This window comes from Solea solea, chromosome 10 (assembly GCF_958295425.1).
Source record: "Solea solea chromosome 10, fSolSol10.1, whole genome shotgun sequence".
Taxonomy (NCBI): domain Eukaryota; kingdom Metazoa; phylum Chordata; class Actinopteri; order Pleuronectiformes; family Soleidae; genus Solea; species Solea solea.
Genome location: NC_081143.1, coordinates 5187090 through 5209256, shown reverse-complemented (window position 1 = coordinate 5209256; position 22167 = coordinate 5187090). Strand labels below are relative to the sequence as shown.

The 22167-nt window shown below is 40.2% G+C and overlaps 1 protein-coding gene across 1 annotated transcript; it reads right to left on the bottom strand.

Moving 5' to 3' along the window:
• Positions 1-143: 143 nt before the first annotated feature.
• On the bottom strand, positions 144-2378 carry slc25a4 (solute carrier family 25 member 4). The gene is made up of 4 exons (XM_058641526.1): positions 2169-2378; positions 1087-1573; positions 864-1004; positions 144-753 (listed from the first exon to the last, which is right to left on the bottom strand). Exons 1-4 carry the CDS (start codon positions 2277-2279, stop codon positions 593-595), a joined length of 900 nt encoding a protein of 299 aa, XP_058497509.1. The 5' UTR covers positions 2280-2378; the 3' UTR covers positions 144-592.
• Positions 2379-22167: the final 19789 nt, after the last annotated feature.

Below are 22167 nucleotides of genomic sequence, written 5' to 3'. Positions count from 1 at the left end.
CCCGGTTATGTTCATGCATGGCTTACACTTGAAAAGTCTTCTTCTTATAATCATAGTATTTTTTCTGCTGTGTAAAACAGCTGTTAAACTCCAGGTGGCAGGTTGACATGTCAAAGAGAACATACATTAAACAGACCAAACTATTAGACTAATAAACTTTTATTCTTAATAAAATAATGTATAAGGTGGGATACATGGGTCAGAGTGGTCTCAACATAACAATACAAAGGCTCTGCAACTGCTTCACAAACTGACTAACATCGAGTATATAGTGACGATTCCCTTTGTGTCGTCACGTCGCCACTGAACCACAGGCTTGACTTTGGCACACTGAAAGTTTGTCTATGCCCTTTGGCACATGGTAGATGGGATATATACAGATTTGTGAGAAGGCATGTTAACCCTTTTCTTCCCTGGGCTGCAGCTGATGCTGTTGCTGCACAAGAGCACATGCCAACATTTGAATTCACCACAAGCTGTTATCACTCTCTCTCTCTCTGTCTCTCTCTCTCTCTCTCTCTCTCTCTCTCTCACATGAATTAAGACTCAAACAAAGTGAACGGTTTCCTCTGGGACTGTGAGGTTTGTAGGTTTACTGTGAGTACTTCTTGATCTCATCGTACAGCACCAACACAAAGGCACCACCCATGCCTCTGATCACGTTGGACCAGGCGCCCTTGAAGAAGGCATTTCCTCCCTCGTCCTTGAGGATCTTCCTCCAGCAGTCGATTGTGCCCTTGTACATGATGTCCGCTGTGAAGATGGAAACACAGACAGTGATGCGCAATGATGCCAACGGGAACTGCGTAAAATGCGCAATCGTGCCAAATTACTCTACACTGCAGGAGTTGAGTGACACTTACCTCCTTTGCGTCCAGACTGCATCATCATACGACGTCTGACGGTGTCGAATGGGTATGAGATGATACCAGCTGCAGCGGTGACAGTCTGCGCAATCATCCAGCTGACGACGATGTGCGTGTTCTTTGGATCTGGCAGCATACCTGCAGGAAGGACGAGTGTAGTCACTCAAATACACAGCAAAGCAAACGCATAATAAATGTCACATCCAGCAGATCTACACACCTTTGGCTGTGTCGAAGCAGCCGAAGTAGGCCGCTCTGTAGATGATAATGCCCTGAACTGACACATTGAATCCCTGGTAAAGACCTTTAAGGCCATCGGTTTTGTAGATTTTAGCGATGCAATTTCCAAGACCGGTGAACTCTCTCTCAGCTGTGCCTTTACCGATGTCAGCGGCGAGCCTTGTTCTGGCGAAGTCAAGAGGGTAGACGAAGCAAAGCGAAGTTGCACCAGCGGCACCGCCGGATGCCAAATTACCAGCAAAGTAACGCCAGAACTGTGTTTTTTGATCCACTCCCCCGAGAAAGATCTTCTTGTACTTGTCTTTGAAGGCGAAGTTCAATGCTTGGGTGGGGAAGTAACGGATCACATTGGCCAGGTTGCCTCTCCAGAAGGATATGAAACCCTGTTCCTTCGGGATCCTAACCACACAATCAATGATGCCTTTGTACTGCATGTCTACGGTGATCTGTTTGCTGGCATGCTGGACCTACAAGCAAAGAGTGTGACAGATTCTCCATAAAATATTACATACAAAACATTTTGCACAAACATAGTTTTTACACAATCCTCGTGGATGTTTCACTTTATTCTGCACTTGTCGCAGCAGCAGCCTCCATGCGCTCTCCTGATACTTGAGATTCGGTTGTGTATTTAGTTACATCCTTCAAGTTAAATTTAGCAATTCATTTTCTCTGAAAGTTACTGCGCCCGTGTCTTAAAGTGGAACAGCAAATGACTTATTAAACCACAAATCACACCATTTCAAATGTAATCACAACATTTTGTGTTCATTTCATTACAACACTTCTCGTGGGATTGTCCCCATCATCACGCCAAACCAGCAGCGTCGCAAAGTCCAGTGCGTAAAACCATCTCCACTTTGACGCTGAACCCCTCACGTGCCTATTGGCATTACGCATTAGACCATATGAATAGAAAATTTTCACATTTAGGCTTTTCTATGAGTGTAACACGTTCTATTTTTACCCTTTGGTTTTTAGTTTTTCAGTCAGCCAACAATTACGCACACTTTTACGCACAAAGAAAACATGCGGCCATCCACGTTAGTTCACTTGTTTTACCTGCAGCAACAGCTTGACTCTTTCAATGGGAGCGACAGCTGTTTTGGAGATGGCAGCGGCAATGCCACCAGCCAAAAAGTCCTTCATGAAACTAACCACCGCGTCCGACATGGTTGGATGTGTCTTGTGCAAACCTAAGACCCTTTACTGTTCCAAACCTCACTAAGGTCCTCAAGGAAACCCAACGCCGCTCCAAGTGGACGAGGCTCCTACATGTGTCCTAATATACCAGCGCCTTTTATCGCGAGAATTTTGAGTGATGGATTTACATGTGGTCAAACAGATAAACGAGGTTGGATAAATATCCGAGGTTGAAGGTCAAGATGTGCGCCATGTTCATGCCGGGGACATTTAAAGGACACAGGCAGTGAAATGTGATTAGTAGGAAGGTCATAATGTATTTGTAAACCAGAGTAATATTTGTCATGGTAAGTAGTTTAGAGTTTTGAAGTTGCTGGTAAACAGTCTTGTCACCCACAATCAAAGCATACACGTCATCAACTGAGTTTCCAATCCGTAAATGAAATACGAAATTATGGAGATAATCAAATTTTTTTTTATCTCATCCTTCAGATTATAAAGTATTATACGACAGGTGCGACCTGACAATTATTTATTCTATCTAATTATTCTCACACATTAACATGTTTAGCCTAAGGCTAAAGCACTTGTCAGTCTCTTGGTTTGTGGTCCTATAATTTAACATTGTTTGTATCTAATTTTTAATGGTATTTAAACTTTTATTACATTCATTTTTGTCACCCACTGAACACCTGAGTCAAATCCTCAGAGGAAAGACAGAGGAAGAACTGAAATTGATCCTTATAGTTCATGATGATTTCATGAATCATGGAACTAAAACAGGCAACACATCTAGCAGAGACAAGTCCTGTTCCACCAACATTTGCTATGAAACAACAACAAGCAGCTAGTAAACATCCTCATGTCCGCCAGAAACTGCAAATATTATACAACCAGGCAAAATCAGTCTGAAAATAATCTTTTTAAACTAAAATAAAAATGTGAGTGAAACTATCAAAAAATAACTTATAAGTGAAAAATATGGCATGTTTTTTAAAGTTTCATCCCCTCAGTGTTCTCTGACCTTTTAATTCCACCTCATGACCACTTGGTGGCGCTCACTGTCTGATCATAGGCAAATTCCAAAATTAAAATTAGTTATTAGGACAGTATCAATCTAGTAACAGTAAATTAACAGTAATAAATTTACATTCATGTAAATACTATTAATAATACTGATGCCATTACTTTTATATTAATGTAATTATAGGTACCACAGAAACTTGAAGTATACTTGAAGGCAGTAAATCTTAGTTGCAGAGAGTATGAGTCTCTGGTCTCACAGCCCCACAGCTGCTGTGTTGTGTTCAGTAGGTGGCACTAGAGAGCTCCGTTAGAGCATCACACTCACCTCCTCCACAAAGAGCACACACCCCGTGAAACAGGTGCTTTTCACCCTGTTTACTTCCACACCACAATAACAAATAGCTTAATGCACCACTCTGCTTGTTTCCCACAGGGAAACGGTCAAGTATTTTCCCAGCAGCCAGGTCAGAGGTCAGAGGTCAGGCTGAGCTGCAGGGCAGCAGCCACTGACGCAGGTGCCAGCAGATACAGACAGAGGGTTGCACCTGCTTCTTGACAAGTGCAAGTCATACAGTCTAAGGACTTTTAGATTGAACGAACAACAAAACATCTTCACATACTCTCTATTTTTATGACACTGTGGGAGCTTATTGTTTCTTTTATTTTAAAGGAAACTGTCAAAGATATAATTTCACTACAGTTACAATTAATGTAGATTGAGGGAGTTTTGTTTCTTTACTATTACTATTTGTAAAATAGCAACAGTGCACACTAATGTGTGATTATTATATGGAAGACATAGATAATCTGGATGATCAGATGACATTTTGTTGAGTGTGTTATTCTAAACATAATCTGTGTCATAGAAGTAGCTTGTTATTTCCAGGAACCGCTTTAATTCCATGATGAGACCTCTTTTTGTGCCGTTATTTGAATCTGATCTAGATTTACAAAAGTTGTTGCTCAGTAACCTTGGATCTTAGAGTTTGAGGGAGGGGTCATGGAGCGGGTGTGGGCTTGGATTTGCATTTTGAGTATGAAGAGCTGCAGGTGTCAGACAGACAGTTAACACCCCCCCTCCCCACACACACACACACACACACACACATAAACACACACAAAGCGGTTATGCACAGCTCTTATGCTTCATACAGTCACTGGTTTCATATGTTAAGAAGCGACTGTGGAAAACATCTTTTCCCCCCTGATCCCCGTCAGTCTATCTCAGACCAGCAGACACTTGAGGATAATGGAGCGGCAGACAGGGTTAAAACCACAGGTATTAGGGTCAGAACTCACCAGCGTGGGACCACCACCGGTTGCCTCTGACTTCAACAGTTTCAGACTGGTCACTCATAGTCAGCTTATTATTTTGCCATGAACTAAATTCAATTGAAATGATATGTTAAAGATGATCTCAAATATTATTATATCTAAAAATCGAACTTGTAAATATACTTGTAAATATTCAATATTCATACTCAACATATACTGTTTCATAGATGTAAAATGACATTGAACATTGCCACAAGACACCAGTAAAATATTAACAACTATTTTGTTTTACTCGAATACAAGGAGGAGGTAATTGTAACTGTCTCCAACATGTGTGAATTACCTTTTACTTGGCATAAAACATAGAACAATGAAAAATTGAAAAACAAATGAATTGCAGCCTTTGCAATTAACTAATTGTGTGGTTTCAAATTGTAATTTCCATTTGAAATAATTCACATTTCAGCCTTAATACATACAGTACATCAATTGATTCATTATACTTAAGATCAATGCATATCCAAATAGGGAATATCACTGCATTTTTCCACTGAACGTGATCAAGGAAAGACTCGGCTCCTTCTTAAGAGCAGATCACGATGATGGATTATTCCCTAAAGATATTCAGTTCCATGAGTTTCTTGTTCAAAGTCACTTTGAACAGGCTGCACAGATGCACACTGAGCAGCACGAGAGACTGAGCTCTCCACAGCTCAGAGGGAAGGAGATTATTTAAGTGTTTCTCCTTTCTTCTCTGTGGTGTCATTATTGGTCGTTGGCCTGTTTTCATTATCACTGACTGAGCAGGACAATGTGAGTCAAGGGCAGAGAGAGGGAGACGGAGGGAGAAAGAGAGCGCATCATGCACCCACAGCCAGGCCAGGCCGGTGCCCATGGCAGAGCAACAAAGGTGGACAAACACACACACATACACACATAGAAACACACGGAAAATCCCCATGACCAATCAGGAAGACCTGGAGACACACAGTCAGTGGGGGATGAAGAGATGGACATGGCAGGAGTGGGGGGGTGGAGGGTGAGACCAACTGGGGCCGAGGGTGTGAGGCAGAGAAAGTGTCATGGGAAACAGGGGTGGGGTAAAAATACCATATACTACATAATAAAGGTGCTATGTTGTCCATACACTGCATTCCAGTGAAATATCATCAAAATCCATTGTTTATTTTCAAAGACAGACAGACACACAGACAAACAGACAATTCCAGCCACTTTCAGCTGTTTACAAAAGATCTATATACCATAAAATAATAGCTGTAACTAGACATATGCTGTTATTAAGACTGTTGAAACTTCAGCTCTGGGATTTGGAGACAGCAGAGCTAAAGCCTAAAGCTTCACAGATCAAATTCCCTAAATTGGATAAAAAAAAGTCTTTGCTCACAGTTCATTTTCAGAGCTTAGGGAGGTAAAAGGATGAGAGTAATGGGATCAGTCCAAACAGAGAAGACCACTTACAACATAACCAAACGGAACTTGAGAGAGGTATTTAGCCAAAACAATGTTGTTGATACGGATTAACTTATTTAAAATGGGTATGCAATGTGTCTAATCCAGATGATTTTATTTGTAAATAGCACTCTACCAATTGGTTATTTAATGTTGTCAAAGAGTCATCATCATCAGAAATTTGACTGCAGACAGGAAAAGGAAACAGAAAAAAAGATACTACACCAGGGGTGTCAAATAATGACCTATAAACAATAAGAACCCCAAATGTTTCTCTTTGTTTTACATTTAATGAAGTATCTTTTTTACAAAACATATGATAAACAACTGGAAATTACTTCAGAAATATAAATGCAATTTCAACAGTATGCCTTTAGTTTACCATTTACACATTTGCATTAAAACTTACAGATCACAGTGGATCAACAAAGGCACAAAACATTTAGTCACAAAGTATCTGGAACTGAAACATAGATAAATCACATTATGATAAGATTCACAAATTCATCCTGCGGGCCTGTTCTGGCCTGTGTATGTTTGACACCCCATACTACACCATACAAAAGTCATGAATGCTAAAATTCTGATTAAAACCAGTTAAATGACATCACACATAACAATCTAAAAGAGTAAATATACAACTAACCTGGCTAGACTAGATTAAACTGACAAAAAGCTATATTTTGCAAAATTGCAAGGATCACTTGGCCAAATTCAGGCTACTATTTACTCAATAATTTGTAATTTCATTGACTTACTTATTCATCCTAGATATTAGCAGGAGGCACAGTGATGTAAATGCAGCTGTGGGTTTTTTGTTTTAACAACCCCCACAGGACAAACGTGGAGCCAGGACAAAAGCTCTAATTTCTCTCCCTTTATGTTTCAGTCTCTGCCTCCGACCACGATGTTTTCTTTGCACCAAATATGAAACTTTCTTTTCTTAAAAGCAGCTCTCATCTCTCTCTCTCTCTCACGATAAAGGAATTCCATTTAGACCCTAATCAATTCAGACAAGTGTTCACCTGTAGCACCCTCACGATGATGGTTCCCCACACAAGTGCGTGAGCTTCATTCATCCATTCTTCACTCTTCCCAGAAAGACAACAACCTCTTCAAACCTCCAGGCTATTTAAGACCAATTCCGAGGCCCCGCGATGGCCCTCGGTCCCACATTGTTGTCGTCATTTTAGTGGTGAAGTAATCTTATCTGGAATTAGAGTGTGTAATGAGGAACACTTTGTCACATGGTTTGTCAAGAGTGTTGTTGAGAGGTTTTTGCACCGTTTTCCTTGTGGAGAAAACACCTTTATGTTCATCTTGTTCTGACAGAGAAAGCTTTTGTATATTGTGAAGAAGCCTGACTTCACCTAGTTACAAGCAAATAGGAAATGTAGAGCCCCAAATCGGATTTTAATCTTTATTACACATGTATCGGTCAGGGTGAAACATGTTGTATATGTTATCAGTTTTAGCTGCAGCAACAGCAGCACATGGATGCTACAAGTATATGAGGAACAAAGATTGTTTTTAGTGTAAACTAACTTATTGTTTTTCGGTAATAATTCATTAATCAGTAGAGATGACATGACAAGACAAATGTTAATTCTTCACATTCTTCACAACAAAACCATACAACAAAAATGTTGTATTTACTAAAAGACAGAAAAGAAAAAGAAAACAGCGAATCCTCATAATCCTCTTGTTTGGACTAAAATGGTCAGCAGAAACAAACATAGGAATAGATTTTAATGTATAAATGATATAATTTAGAGGCTTTGTGGATGTTTTTTATTATTATTAAACTTTGTAATATTTACACTTTATTTTATCACAAAATTAAAAGTTTTGATTTCACATGAGTGAAAACATTTCTACTGCTCAGTGTATACACCTCATAAATGTCAACAATTCAACCAAACACCATGTCTTTATATGCTTCTAGATTTTGTTGAAACATGGTTGGATAAAAAAAAAAAGCCTTAACACCTTTGATAAATCAATTGGTTTTGATTGGAGTTTTGTGTGTGTGTGTGTGAGTGTGTGTGTGCATGGGTGTGTGTTAGCACCGCTGACAATGCTCCACTGACCCTTTGATTGTTGGGATAAGTCGCTGCTTGTGTGTCCATCCTGATTTGATGGCCGGAGAGAGGGCTGATTGACCCGCTGACCCTCCTGTGTGGGGCAGCGCTCGTCGGTGTCCGCAGCTCCTGTCAGTGGGTTAATGAGCGGCGGCTGCTCGGGGTACGCTGGGCTCTGGCTAAGTGACCCGGCCGGATGACCACCCTCTGCTCTGACCGTCATGGCCATCAGTTAAACAGCCCCTCCACCAACACCACCACCACCTCCACCCAACACTCGTCTCTGTTTGGAATGTCACTTAATCTCAGGTTTGTACAGCTGCTCTGTACAAGCATTGACAGCTGAAGAGTTCACTACCCCTTTGTAAAGGCAGCGTGGACACACTTTAGTCCAGTAAAGCAGATATTTAGGCACATGCATCAGTGAAATCACTAAACCTAACAGACTTAACAGCTAATGTTACGATCCACAGTGTAAGATTTATTTCCACTTGGCAGAAAAATTATATAAAATTATTGTATTTATTTATTTGAAGCAACCATTAGAAGAAGTTAGAGATATTCAACTGCAGAGGTTGCTGAATCCTACACACTGCACCTTTAATAGAGATGTGACAGAGTAAACAGGGTCTGATAGACTCCTGTGGTGCAGGTGGTGCTTCAGTACCTGTTGTGTTTCCTTCTACAATACATGACCAGCTAAGTGCCCGCTTTCAAATGACATTTTTATTCATGCCTTTCATAATTTTATATTTAACATTTTATGTTGCCCAATAGCATAGCACTTTTTAGGTCACATATTCAGACTTTAAAAAATGTGTTTTCTTCATCTTCAAAAGTCAGACAGGTGACTATAAAAAGAGCCTGCTTTATATTTGTCTGCCAATTTGAATCTGGCTTGAAAAGGAGATTTATAATATTACCCTAACCCTAACCAGGTTGACCAATAAGAAAGAATATGATCTTCTTCTTCTTCCACCGGGCTATATGACATGTTCTGGATGTTTCTCTGGGTTCTGCAGTTTCCTACCACAGTCCAAAATACACACAGAGGTTAACAGGACACTCTAAATTACCCTTAGGTGTGAATATGAGAGTTAATGGTGGTCTGTCTCTGGTGACCTGTCCAGGCCGTACCGCGTCTCTCGCCCTGTGTCAGCTGGGATTGGCTCCAGTGATCCGCGACACTCATGTGGAGGATAAAGCCACAGACAAAGGACTAAACAAATGAAAAGTTGTATATAAGCAATAAAACACACTCTTGGTTAATTTCCCCACATAAATTTCACAATTTACAAAAGTGACATTATAATATATTTCTTTATACTTTTTTACTCTTCTACTCCATATTAACATTTTAATATTAATATTCAACTGTAGATCTAATTAGATTTAAATGTATCTAAATGAAAATCAGGTTTAGGATGAATGAGATTTTTCGAGTGTTTATAAATAGTTTTTTTGTTATTATTTATTAACATCATATTTTATCATATGAATAAGCCTAACTTATGACATGATATAACCTAGTTAAAATGTGTTGGACTTGTGTTATGAAGCATTAAAAGCACTTCACTACAGGATGTGTGTGATGAAAATTCATGATGTCAAAATTGATCATAACTACTTGTTTTGCTGTCATACATTAATTTTCTGTCCAAATATGTGGGCTTCATGTAGTGAGTTACAGTTGGCGGCAGATTCATTAAGACCTTGAAATGCAACAACATGTTATGTAGCTTTAAAGTATTTTAAGATTAAACATTTGAATCTTCTGCACTTTTATTTTATTTTATTTAACTTTTTATTTGATCTTTTTTGTTTTCTTCGGTTCTTTTTATTACCTTGTATTCAATTTATGTAAATTGTACATTCTAATGTTCAACATTTTTAAATATTATTTTGTTTTAATGTAAAGCACATTGAGTTGCATACAAAAAGCTGCATATTTATTTATAAACTACAAATAGGTTCAGAGTTACGTGGTTATTAATGCTCCTAATACTTCAAGATTGATTAAATAATGTCAGTAAGTGAAGCAAAACATGGAATATAAAGCAGATGCACCAAAACAAACAGGAAAACATCACTTATACGTCATTCTTTTAATGACACGCCTCGGTGTCTTACGCAAAAACAAAGCATCTCATTCTCTTGTCGTCTTCACATTGTAGTGTCATGAGTAATTTCAGTTTATCGTTGAATTTCTGTGTTCCAATGTTTCTTGTTTGTGTTCCTCTCTGTCCTATTAGGTCAGCAGTTCTGTCCCAGGATGCAACAGTCCAGTCTCTCTCTCTCTTTCTGGCTTCCTCAGTGCACGTGAAGTCTCGGGCCTCACTATGGCGAGGGACGCTGAATGTCCCAGTGTGGACGTTTGTTAAAGCGAACAGGGTAATGAATTTTAAACTGCTATAGTAACAGCTCTCAGACATGTGGTTTTAGTGTGTGAGCATGGGTGAGTGGGTGGGCGTGTGTGTGTGTGTGTGTGTGTGCGGTTGGGATTTGCAGTTGTGTCTGTGTATGTGTATGAATGTAGGGGATATGTGCATAAATGGGGGCGGGTGTGGTGGGGGCTGGGAGTCAGCCTCTGTGTATGTGTGAGTGTATGTGCTGAGGATAAAGACCTAGCAAACCAGCCTGGCTTAGCTGACAGGTGACAAGGGTTGTTTTGAATGGGGATTTTGTAATACCAACAGTGAGGAAAAAGCTGGGGTACCAAGGGACCTCTGAAAAGACAGAAAGAGGACTTTTCTTCTGCCCATGAAGGAAGAGAGAAAAGGCCACGAAGGCTTCGAGGGACTTAGGGATCCCACTAATCAAACTGCTCCACCGTCTAGCGCTCTCATTTTTATTCAAAACGTAGAAATGCTAAATCATTCCAATCGGATTGATCCCGGTGTCAGTGCCTGTGTGGCATTTTCATTCTCGTCTCTCTGCTGTGTCCTCAACTTTGACATATCAGTCAAGCAAGGACAGAGCTGTGACAAAGAGGACTGATCTAATGGTTAAGAAGTGGTTTTTTAAATGTTGTTTGTAAATCCACATAAATTAACTGGGTCAACCCCACAAACACCTGGAGCTTCACGCACTCGTACAGTTAAGTGGTTTGACCAGTGACCATAACACTGTGTAATATAGAACTGTATGTTTGTGTCATACATACTATTACAATAATCATGTAAATGGGGGCGACGGTAGATCAGTGCTAGAGCCAGTCGTCTTTCCACTTGAAGGTTGTGGGTTTGAGTTCCAGCTCCGCTAGTCTACATGAAGATGTGTACTTGGGCAATGTGAATGGGTATGAAAGACGAGTGATAGAAAATGCACTGCACATACAGTAGATGGGCTGTGTGAATGGATGAATAGCAAAATTGCAGTGTAAAGCAGCTTTGAGTCGTCATCAAGACGAGAAAAGCGCTATATAAAACCATATAAACAAACCATTTACCACATTTTAATATTTAATATTTAGGTAAATGGCTCCCATCGCTGATGTCTCCCTTGTTTGTCACGACACTGTTTCATGCTCTGCATTACTTGATGTATGTAGACTCATATGAGAGTCATAATTACTAGCACTGTTGTGGACACTGTACACTGTTTCAATGCTGATTCCAATGTAGAACAATGAGCGAGTAACGTTAAACAAGAGAGAGAAAATTATGTGATGCTGGTGAAATGCAAATTTCAGGATCTCTGCTTCAGCACAGAAAATGATGAAAGACTGACTTGCCCAAGATCCCAAGGACAAACACTTGTCCAGATGCAGAGCAAAGTGCTACAAATCAATAAAAGTAGACGCCATGGACAAAGTGGCCCTCCCATCTAAAGCTGTGTCAGCACGTTCAGTCTTTGATTTGGTGGAAATTGGTCCAGGAAATTCCTTGAAAATGATTTGATGTCAACCAATGTATGGGAACACTGAAGATAATTTACTCTCTCATCATCCTCCTCTTCCTCACGTATATTTCAGACACTGGTAAGTGAACTCTGGTTCATACAGTAGAACAGCATTTGTGATTTTCCTCCAAGGTACCACCAGAGGAAGCTTGCATACCACTGGTGGTACACGAACCACAGTTTAAGAACCAAGGGTTTAGATGAGATCAGATTGATTAAATAAATGATATTGAGTGCAGTATAGTAAGTATCGCTATAACGATGAATGCTAACAGCTACACTAATAGTACTAGAGCCTGTGTTCACCAATACTGTTGCATCTCTGGCAACGACATCCGCAAATTATTCTGCCTGTATTTGGTCTTTATTAACAAAAACAACATAACATTATTTGTATATTGTGTCCTTGTGTCATCTGTCAAGCAAAACTATCAGACCTTACTGAGTGAGCGTTTGTATGTGTACTTGTTGGCTTCACTCCACTGGCTTCCTGTATGTTTTAGAATTGATTTTAAGATTTTAAAGATATTTTGAATATATCACAGACACTGACCCCATACGGGCCTGTTCGCAGCCTTAGATCTGCAGACGGGTCTCTCTTAACTGTTTCGAGGCCGAGGCTCAAAACCAGGGGTGACCGTGCCTACTCTCTCAGAGCGACTCGGCTTTGGAACGGCATGCCCGCGGAGATAAGGCTTGCTAAATTAGTGTCATCTTTTAAATCACTTCTTAAAACTCATTTTTATAGACTTGCCTTTATGTGATGCCATCTTTTTATCCTTTTATCTCATTGCTTCTCTTTCTTTGCAAGCCCCTTAAATCAATTTACTAATAAGCTAATAATAATTTCTCTAATGCTCTCTAATGCTGCTTCATCTCCTCCTTTTTCCATACCATGACGTGTAAATATGGTTATTATTAATATTTGTTTTATTTATACTGTATATATGTGTGTATTTTTATTTATGTATGTCAAAGCACTTTGTAAATTGTTGTTTTTAAAGGTGCTATACAAATAAAGCTTTACTTACTTACTTACTTCGGTAGCAGGCGGGCAAAGTATTTATCCAATTAAGATCATTTTCAGTCCTACTTCGACCTGTCGCTGCTGTCTGTCTACACTTAAAACAAACTTCCTTTGTAAAGAGAGGTAATGTCATCGGTCGACATGGGTTTTCCAATCCAGTTTTAATCTGTTACTTTAAGAGAAGTTAAATTCAATTCGATTCATTTCAATATGGCACACATTTTCAGCGTCACACACAGCTGTTACACTCTTGTGTGTTCACCTCAGCCACTGTGGATTAGTGAACACAGAAATGTGTAATTGTAGTTGAAAAGGGACAGGTTTTAAAGGTTAAACACGCCTGCTGTGGCCCAGCCTGTCCAGCAGAGAACATTTACCCAGGCAAACAGTGTGTGTGTCTCCCACCCTCCGCCCCCCCGGCCCCCCACCAACATCACCTCCATCACCACACCCACTATAGTGGTTTGTACCACCCCAGGAATAAAAAGGAGCAGCACTGGCTCAACCCTCATCCTTTCCACCACCATCCAACATTAAATCATGAAATCATTGAGTGTTTGTGTGGTCTTCTCTGACTCTGAGGAGAAAGGATGGACTGGGTAAGGGGAGGAAGAGAGAGACAGGGAGAGAGACAGAGAGACAGACAGAGAGAGAGGAGCTGGAGTCAGCGTGTGGGAACCACATAGGGAGAAATCCCCGGCTGATCCTGGCCAAGACACTTTGTTTCCCTCCCCTCCGCTCTCACCCCGTCCCTCCCTCTCTTTCTCTCCATCCATTTTTGGGTTTTCATTTTTATTCATAGGGTGATCGGGGTGGAGGGAAGGGTGTCAAAAAAGCAGGGGGCAGTTTGTGTGTGTTGCATATAGCAGGAAGGGATTGTTAGTCAGCTGATGCCAGTGGATGTAGGTGCAGGCCTGCCAACAATAGCCACAGTGTTGTTTGGGTAGTTACGTCCAGGACTCTTGGACATTCTTCCCATGTCAGTATAATCACTACTGGGAGGTAGCTCCATTACGGATTACCATATCATTAATAGTATCCATGACTTTTGTTCAAAGGCTACTTGTGTAATGTTGCCTTGTGGATGACGGCTAATCCGCTGAGCTGCAGCTGTAGGAAAGAAGAGGGGTAGATCCCACCATCAGTTTCTGTCTCTGCCTCACACACACACTCTCTACTCCACACATATAGAGGCATCTCTCTGTCCAGGCCCACGGGGATCAGGCCACTGAAAGACAGATACAAACAACAGTCAAATACAAAGTTCCCCCCATAGAGAAAAAGAAACATCCATTCTACACTTCCCAACTGATCCCCTCCTTAAAGCCAAAGACCAATCCCTGGCCTCCCCCCCTCCTCCTCTCTCCTCTCCTCTCCTCCTCTATCCCTGAGTTGGCTCTCGTCCTCCCCTTAAAGCCTGTTGCTCTTTAGCGCAGCTCTCCGCTCAGATGGTGGGCCAGATTAGGGAGGGAACAATAACAGTTTTCAATGTAAAATGTGCATCTTGTTAGTGCCCTTTCTCTTCTCTCCTATCTTATGATGGGGAGAGAAAAGGGGAAGCGTAAGCGGCCATTCAGAACACTATCTGTGGGTGTCTTCTTCTCACAAACACTGGCTTGTTCCGTGGCCGTTTTTTAATCCTCCCATTGCTCTCTTTACTGCTGAGAACACACAGCTGAGACTAAGTCAGACAACTTTTTAACGTTTTAAAAATCCCTTTTCTCTCTACATGCTTTGGCATGCTCATAATATCAATGTTTTCTGACTTTTCGTGTTTTTTTTATGTTTAAACATTGCACATCACCTCCAGTGTCACCTCCAGTGTGTGTCGGGGAGCAGAGTGCAGCAGATATATATACCCCTCTGAATGATGCACTCGTAAACCGTTGTTTGTTTTCCTAATGGACATTCATTTTGTGCATGGAAGCTGTATCTCTCTCTCTCTCTGTGTCTCTCTCTCTTTCTGTGTGTGTGTGTGTGTTCTGTAATGGGTATCTATGTGAAGACCAAACAATTTAAATTTAATTTAATTTTCAGGCCCGGTCATCCTCATGGAGACCAAATCCTGGCCCTGAATAGTAAAAACCTCTAGTAAAGTTAGAGGTAAGATATGAACGACGGATTAACTGGCTCTCTTGTATTTTACTGAACAAACTGTGAACTAATTCATGAAACCTGTACTGCATATAGTATTTATATTATATAGCACATCTTAATATGTCTATTTGTGTATTATTGCGGGCTGGTGTCTTTGGCAAACATGCATACACACCTTAAAACGCACAAATCTATGAGGACTTGATATCATGTGTTGTTGTAATGATGAAGTAACAAAAACAACAACAACATCAAAAACATAAAATAATCCCACACGTTGCACTTTTTTCCCTGGATGAGCAGATTATGTGCTGTTTGTGACAGTTGCTTCCGTGGTCTGTGTTGTGTTGCTTCATGCTCTTGGTGTCAGACATGGAACCCTGCTGAGAAGGTCACAGTGAGGTCAGTGAGGGTACGACCACTTCGCCCACCACCATGATGATGACCACAACTTGACCACCAGTCTGACAGTTGCAGACAATAAAACACTAAAGGAAACACTATTTTTTCTTATTTCTACTCTTCTTTTTTGGACATTGCTTTAATTCTTTTCTTATGGTGTGAATTTCTGGTTCATATATTCATCTTGAAGCCTTTATGTGCCAAAGCTGCCTCCCCCCTCAAAAAAACCTCTTTCAGTGTTTCAAAGTAAAATTCACTCACACTATCAACATGCACATGATACATTTAATTTGCTGGATCTTATTCAATTTTTCCTTCAAGTCTTCAACCACCATTGGCTAACAATCTCATTTCTGCTTTATTTCCTTCTCTGGATTGGTTACTCTGATCGTGACCTCAGAGGTTGACCCGTGGAGCCCTGGGGCCCCACCTCGCTGGCCCTACGCTGGCCCCTGGACACAGCCAAACACAGAGGAGCAGCCGTCATCATGCTGGACAAAAGGCCGAACATACCATGGTCACCCCTCATGAGTCCAGCCAAGCGCACAGGGAGCACATTAGGACCTCTGGGTTTTATTTACCCTTTTTTCTGTTCGCCCTGCAAAGAGTCGACTGGGGCGTCAAGTTTGTCAGGTGCCTCAACTGTGCGACCATCTAACCAAATCACACACACACACACACAGCCTTTCAGATTCCCCAAAAGCCTAATGTTGCTTTCTCCTCATTCATGGTGTCAGTTTTTATATTCTCCACTCGCCAGTGAAGCGTTATGTTTGGGGAAAAATTCCTGGTCGGAAACAAACGGTCGCCACTTACAACTTCAAGAAAAGCTTTCGTAAAGAAAACTTCACACGTGAATGCAGTCTCACAGGAACGAGAAGATCTCAGTCTCCGCTGAATACCGGGTTATGGAAACTCCAGGGATGTTTGAGAACTTCTGCTCCACAACGAAAGCGGTTTACTGTAGCGCATTTAAAAATAGTAATCTGTAAATGTGGCCATCCTAATGGAATAAAATGCATGATGTTTCTCTTAAAAATAAATAGGTAAAAGTGCCATAAGTGAACATTTACTGGATTTCTGCTTTGTTCTTCAGAAAATGATGTACAACTGATAAATTATTGGATACATTACATTACAGATTTATACATAAATATTAAAATGGACCACGTTTCTATCAATGAAGTCATTTAAATAGTTGTAACTAGTTATTTTCAATTATATATATATATATATATATATATACATATATATATATATATATATATATATATATATATACATATACATATATTAATCATATGCTTGTAAACATTTTTAAATGCAGTGCTTTCTATCTGTGGTGATTTATGATGTAAGTCATATGACTTATAATGAACTGTCTGAGATTCCAACCTGACGTGTTGCTCCTTAAACAAACAAATAATAAACAAAAAGTAGAGTTGAGATATAAAAACAACAGAAATGTGACTTTTCCTTCAAACGCAGAAACAAACAGAAACTGCTTTTCTGCTCTAAATGATTCTGAAATGGCAGATTGAGCAGATGTGTCTTTATCATGGAGGTTCTTTTATTCAATAAATTCTTTCAAATATGAATAATTTATTGATGTTGTCCAACTTAATGCCATTAGTCTGCAACAAAAAGGCCATAAAACTTTAGATTATTCTGCTCTGTTGGAGACATCTTGGGAAATTACTGGCACGGTGTTGCAATATTTGCCTCCTCTTTTTACTTCTACTCCTTTTATAAACACACACAGGAACTAGAATGTATGGCGCTCTTTGTCTAACTACCATGCAAAATCCTCCGATTTATCTCGAGCATTTTCTGATGTCACACTGTCTGTGGTCGTGACAAAAGTGTCCCTTGTTGTGGCACACCATACGAGCAAATCCACCCTCCTGAAACTTGCAAAACCGATCTAAAACACGCTTTCTCGAACCCTTTGTCCCCCCAAAAAACAAAGACCTGCACTCTCTCTTGGCAAATGATGCCTTAATTGTGCAAGTTAACAAGCTTGCTCTTTTTTTCCCATGAATAACAAAGAGTTTGGTTCAGTTCTGCTCCAGCTTTTGTTTGTTGTTTTTCTTTCTTGTTTGTTTTCTTTAATGCAGAGCTCACCACTATAGTGTGTTGTTGCACGCTCGTTGGTCTTTTCCCATGCTTCCCTCTGCCTCCATACTTCACCGACTGTCTGTCCCCATGGCGGCAGTTGCACTGTACACGAGAACCAACTTAGAGACCAGGATAAATGACGGCGTGACTGAAATGATGGTCCACAGTGAGACATTTTGTACAGTATTCATCGTGTTTTCATTGATATCGGTGATGTCTTTGACCCTGTCCCTGCTCTCCCGTCTATAAAACACTGCCTGTTTTATGGCTGTATTCATTTTTGGCTCAAATGTCTCAGTCTTAAACGGAGGTAGTGTTGAATGGGACATCTCCATGGATTTGCATAATCTGATGGCATTGCTGGTGAGCACATCGAGGGTTGTGCCAAGTGTAAAAAGGTGAAGCCCTCATTTCTTGGCAGGGGGCAAAAATGACTATGGAAAGTCCTCCCGCAGCAAATGTCAGCTTCTGCTACAGACATGTCCGGATTAATGTCATTCTCTTTTAAACTTGGATGATGAACAGACACACAAAGAATATATATATATATATATATATATATGTATAATACCTCACCAGAATCCCTCCCAGACACTCCAAAGGCATTGATATGTGCTGTTGTGTGTTGTGTTATTGTGTTTTGTCTTTCTTACAGACTCCATTCATGTCTGCTCTCGTCTTACAGTGGCCGCCATTCTTCAGACATCGCTGGTGCCAAGGCAGTAGGATGGCTGCGTCTCTCTGATGGGAAACTGTTGCTCATGCGCTGGGTTGGCTGCCAAGTTTTGGCATTATTGGTGAGGGGGAAGAAGGGGGAGGAGGGGAGTGTGTGTGTGTGTGTGGGGGTGTGTGTGGGGGGGTGTGTGTGGGGGTCTGCAGAATGGGGGCCCTTTAAACCCTGTGAGATAGTGATATCTGCTGTGGGAATGATCTTCATCCCTTTTCCCCCCTTTTCTTCTAGCACTCTCACACTCTTTCTGCTTCTCCCACTTCTTCTGTCCCTCTGTCCTACAACCCACTCCCCCCTCCCCCCCCCCCCCAACCACTCTCTGTCTCTATCTTTTCATGCTGTAGATCAGACTACCATCCTGAGGTGAGCCGGCGGAGAACCGATGCCTCTGGAGCACTGTGATTCCCCAGCAGACTGACTGACTGTTGGATTTCTCACAGCTTGCATGAACGTCTTTGGCCTCACTCCCAAAGAATGACAGTAACCCTCCCTCACACACACACACACACACACGTTTGCACAGCATTCATAATGAGGACACTCATTGACATAATGCATTCCCTAGCACCTTACCCTAACCTTAGCTTCACAACTAAATGTCTAACCCTAAAACCAAGTCTTATCGCTCAAAAAGCTCTTTTAAGTGGTGACAGAATGTGAGGAGCAGCCAAAATATCCTCACTCACTAGGTTTTTTTTTAAAACCTCACAAAGATACCAATACAAGAACACACACACACAGATTGGCACATGACCTTGCATTGGCTACCACTCATCTGGACAGCTTAATCAAAGCATTATCCCTAACCATAACCATAACCAGTTCATGCTTGTAACTCTAACTTTAACCTAACCCCAATTTAACTCTTAGCCCTGAGCTCTTCCACTTCTCAGAAATTGGATTCAGCCTCATGAGGACCAGGTTTTGGTCTCCACGAGGACACAAACTCGTGCCAGAAAATGTCCTAAATGGCTACTAAATAAAAGTACACACACAAACACGTGCTGAAAACAACCAATTAGTAATCCTTCTCCCTTGTTTCCAGACTCAGCTGAGCTGCTGCCTGTAGCTGCACAGTAAATACACAGATATGTGTCATTCTATCCAAGTCTCAGTATTAGTGTTGAACTGTTCCTTTGAAAATGGTAGCAGGTTTTTCTTCTGTGAGGCCATGTGTTGTTTCAGCTGTTTTACTCTATTATCATTGTCTTCGCTTAAAGAAATAAATGTAAATAAAACATCATAGTTTAAACCTTAGTGCTCACCTGGCACGGATCTATGCCGCAGGTACACCCATGGTAAATTGCAGTGAGAATAATACACAACTCCTTATATGGACATCCTGGGGGTGAGTGTTTCTAGTTCACATATTTGTCTTCTTATGTGCTGAGTCAAAGTTATAGGATTCATCTTATATCACATTTTTAGTAGTGATTTAAAGTAGCAATTATTGTGCATAAGTCACAAAATAGACCGTTTTTATTTTATTTTTATTCATAAAAACAAGTGAACACAAAGTGAACTGTGACCAATGTGCAAATTTCACAAATTCAATACGATTTTAAAACATTTTGAGTTCTTTTTGCTCAGGAGTTGGTGAAAATGATATTTTTGCCTAGGTAGTGCTGAAAAAAAGGATATAAGACTTTCTATATTGCATATTCTTATAGCCTCTGTATTGTATTAACACGTGGAAAAAAGCAGCCAAAATGCTCTGTGTTCTACACTGAGTGCAGCACCATTTCCAAGTCATAAGGAAACGAAGACAACTATGTTTTATTGCAAGTAAAAAAAAAAAGGAGAGTGCTGGTTTGGGTCACAAAATTGTAATAAAATCAGGTGCTCAGAAAGGACAAGAGCAATAGTCCATTCATAATTTACAGTAACAACTGCCTTAGGAATTTTGGATTGCTGCTTATACTGTGTGCACTTTATCTCAAGATTTAAAGGACAAAAAAAAGAGATTTTCTACTCTCTTTCAATAAACTGTGACATTTCTCCATCAATGATTAAATCTTAAAACCATCTGCATCCTGGTTTTAAATGAATTACTTGTTCATGATTCATGATTATCCTTAAAACACATCACACAAAGAGACACTTCACATAAGAGGAAATTCCTCTTATGACTCCACTTGAACAAAGGAAACTAAAGATAAAACAAACAAAGTCAAGTATTTCACTGTTGAATTAAAGGAGAATTAAGTGTTTTCACCGCACTGGTAGATGCTCTTGTTTTGAAAACAAATCATTAAAGTGCCTCAAGTTACAAGCAACTCAATAACAACAAAACATTATTTCATTGAATAGTTTGATCCTATTTTGGAGCAGTATGTATATAAACGTGTAAATTACACTGGAATTTTACAATGTGTGTGTTGTATCTGCAGACACAATTGTAAACAGAAATCGAAGATACACTTTTTTTTAAATAAACTAGGACCTGTGGATGATTTTGGATTCTTGTTTATTAAATATATCAGATTTGTTGGCGGAATAAACGTTAACAGGGCTCCTCTGTGTAATTGTGCCTGTTTTGACAGGATGATAATTGTCTCCTGATAAACTTGCCTGACTTCAGTCTCACCACAGAATAAGATCTGACTGAGGTGGGTGTTTTTTTTTCTTTCTTTGACATTCAAGTGATGAATAATTTTCCAAAAGAGCTGATTGTTAATGTTCAGCGTGTGATATTAATGTGAAAGACAAACATTCTACAACTGAGGCTTTAACCACAGCGACTCAGTTTACATGACAATAAATGGTCCTCAATTTATTATTATTCATGTGATGTGCTGCGGCTAAATCTCTCTCATCTGGCAGCACATTAGCACATTTTATTCTTTCCTGTTTAGAGTCAGGATTTAAACCAATATTGGGGCTATAGGGATCCAAGTATTCCTTCAAAGGCTTTTCCTCTTTTATCGTATTGTCACTGTTTCGTCTGCATGGCCACTGTTTTTCATTTCTTTCATTTGGCCTCTTGTTGCACGTCTTTTTCGGTGCGGGGCTGGCTAATATGGGCTTATCCAACCATCCAAGCGCTTAATGTGGGTTTATCCATGCGTCCATTATCTACCCATCCATCCAGAAATGATTGTTGCATACATACATGTCAATATACGAGGACACCTGCACCACCTCACTGTTTTTTAGTGCCTCGTTCAGGTAAACAGACGTCTAAATTGACACAGGACAACTGCACAGGTTTGCACTCATTCCAGCTTTACTTCTTTGCGTCTTCCTGCTTTGCTTATAGGTGTTTTCTTGCACTCCTGTCAGAGAGAAACTTTGATTTCATGGTGTTGATTATTTTTCTTCGCAATCACTCAAGGATGAAGCACAAGGATGCAGAGATTGTTCTCCTTTCACATGCACCACAATGGAGCTCCTTGGTTTTTTTAAAAAAGAAAATAACAAGGATTTTCTCTCCCCCTCTTTCTCTTTTTACCTCTTTCTTCAATGCAACTCTATACAACTCACTTAAAGAAAGGAGGTTTTCTGAGAGCACGTTAATGCATTTATTGAGATCACATATAAGAGACACAAGCTTGCCAAAAACTGTTTTCTTTTGATACGCGTAATTCCTTATTCTGTCGGTGGCAAAGAGACTTTAACTGAGCTCAATATGGCTTTTCTTCACAAAAAGAGAGGGGAAAAAAAGTTTCAAAAGCTCAAGAGCATTTTATTTTTCTCAGAGATCTATGAGTTTAATTCAACGTTGCTCTCTGAGTTTGACGTTTACCTGAAGAAAAATCAAACTAGTCAGTTTATTAAGGCACATGTGAAAAC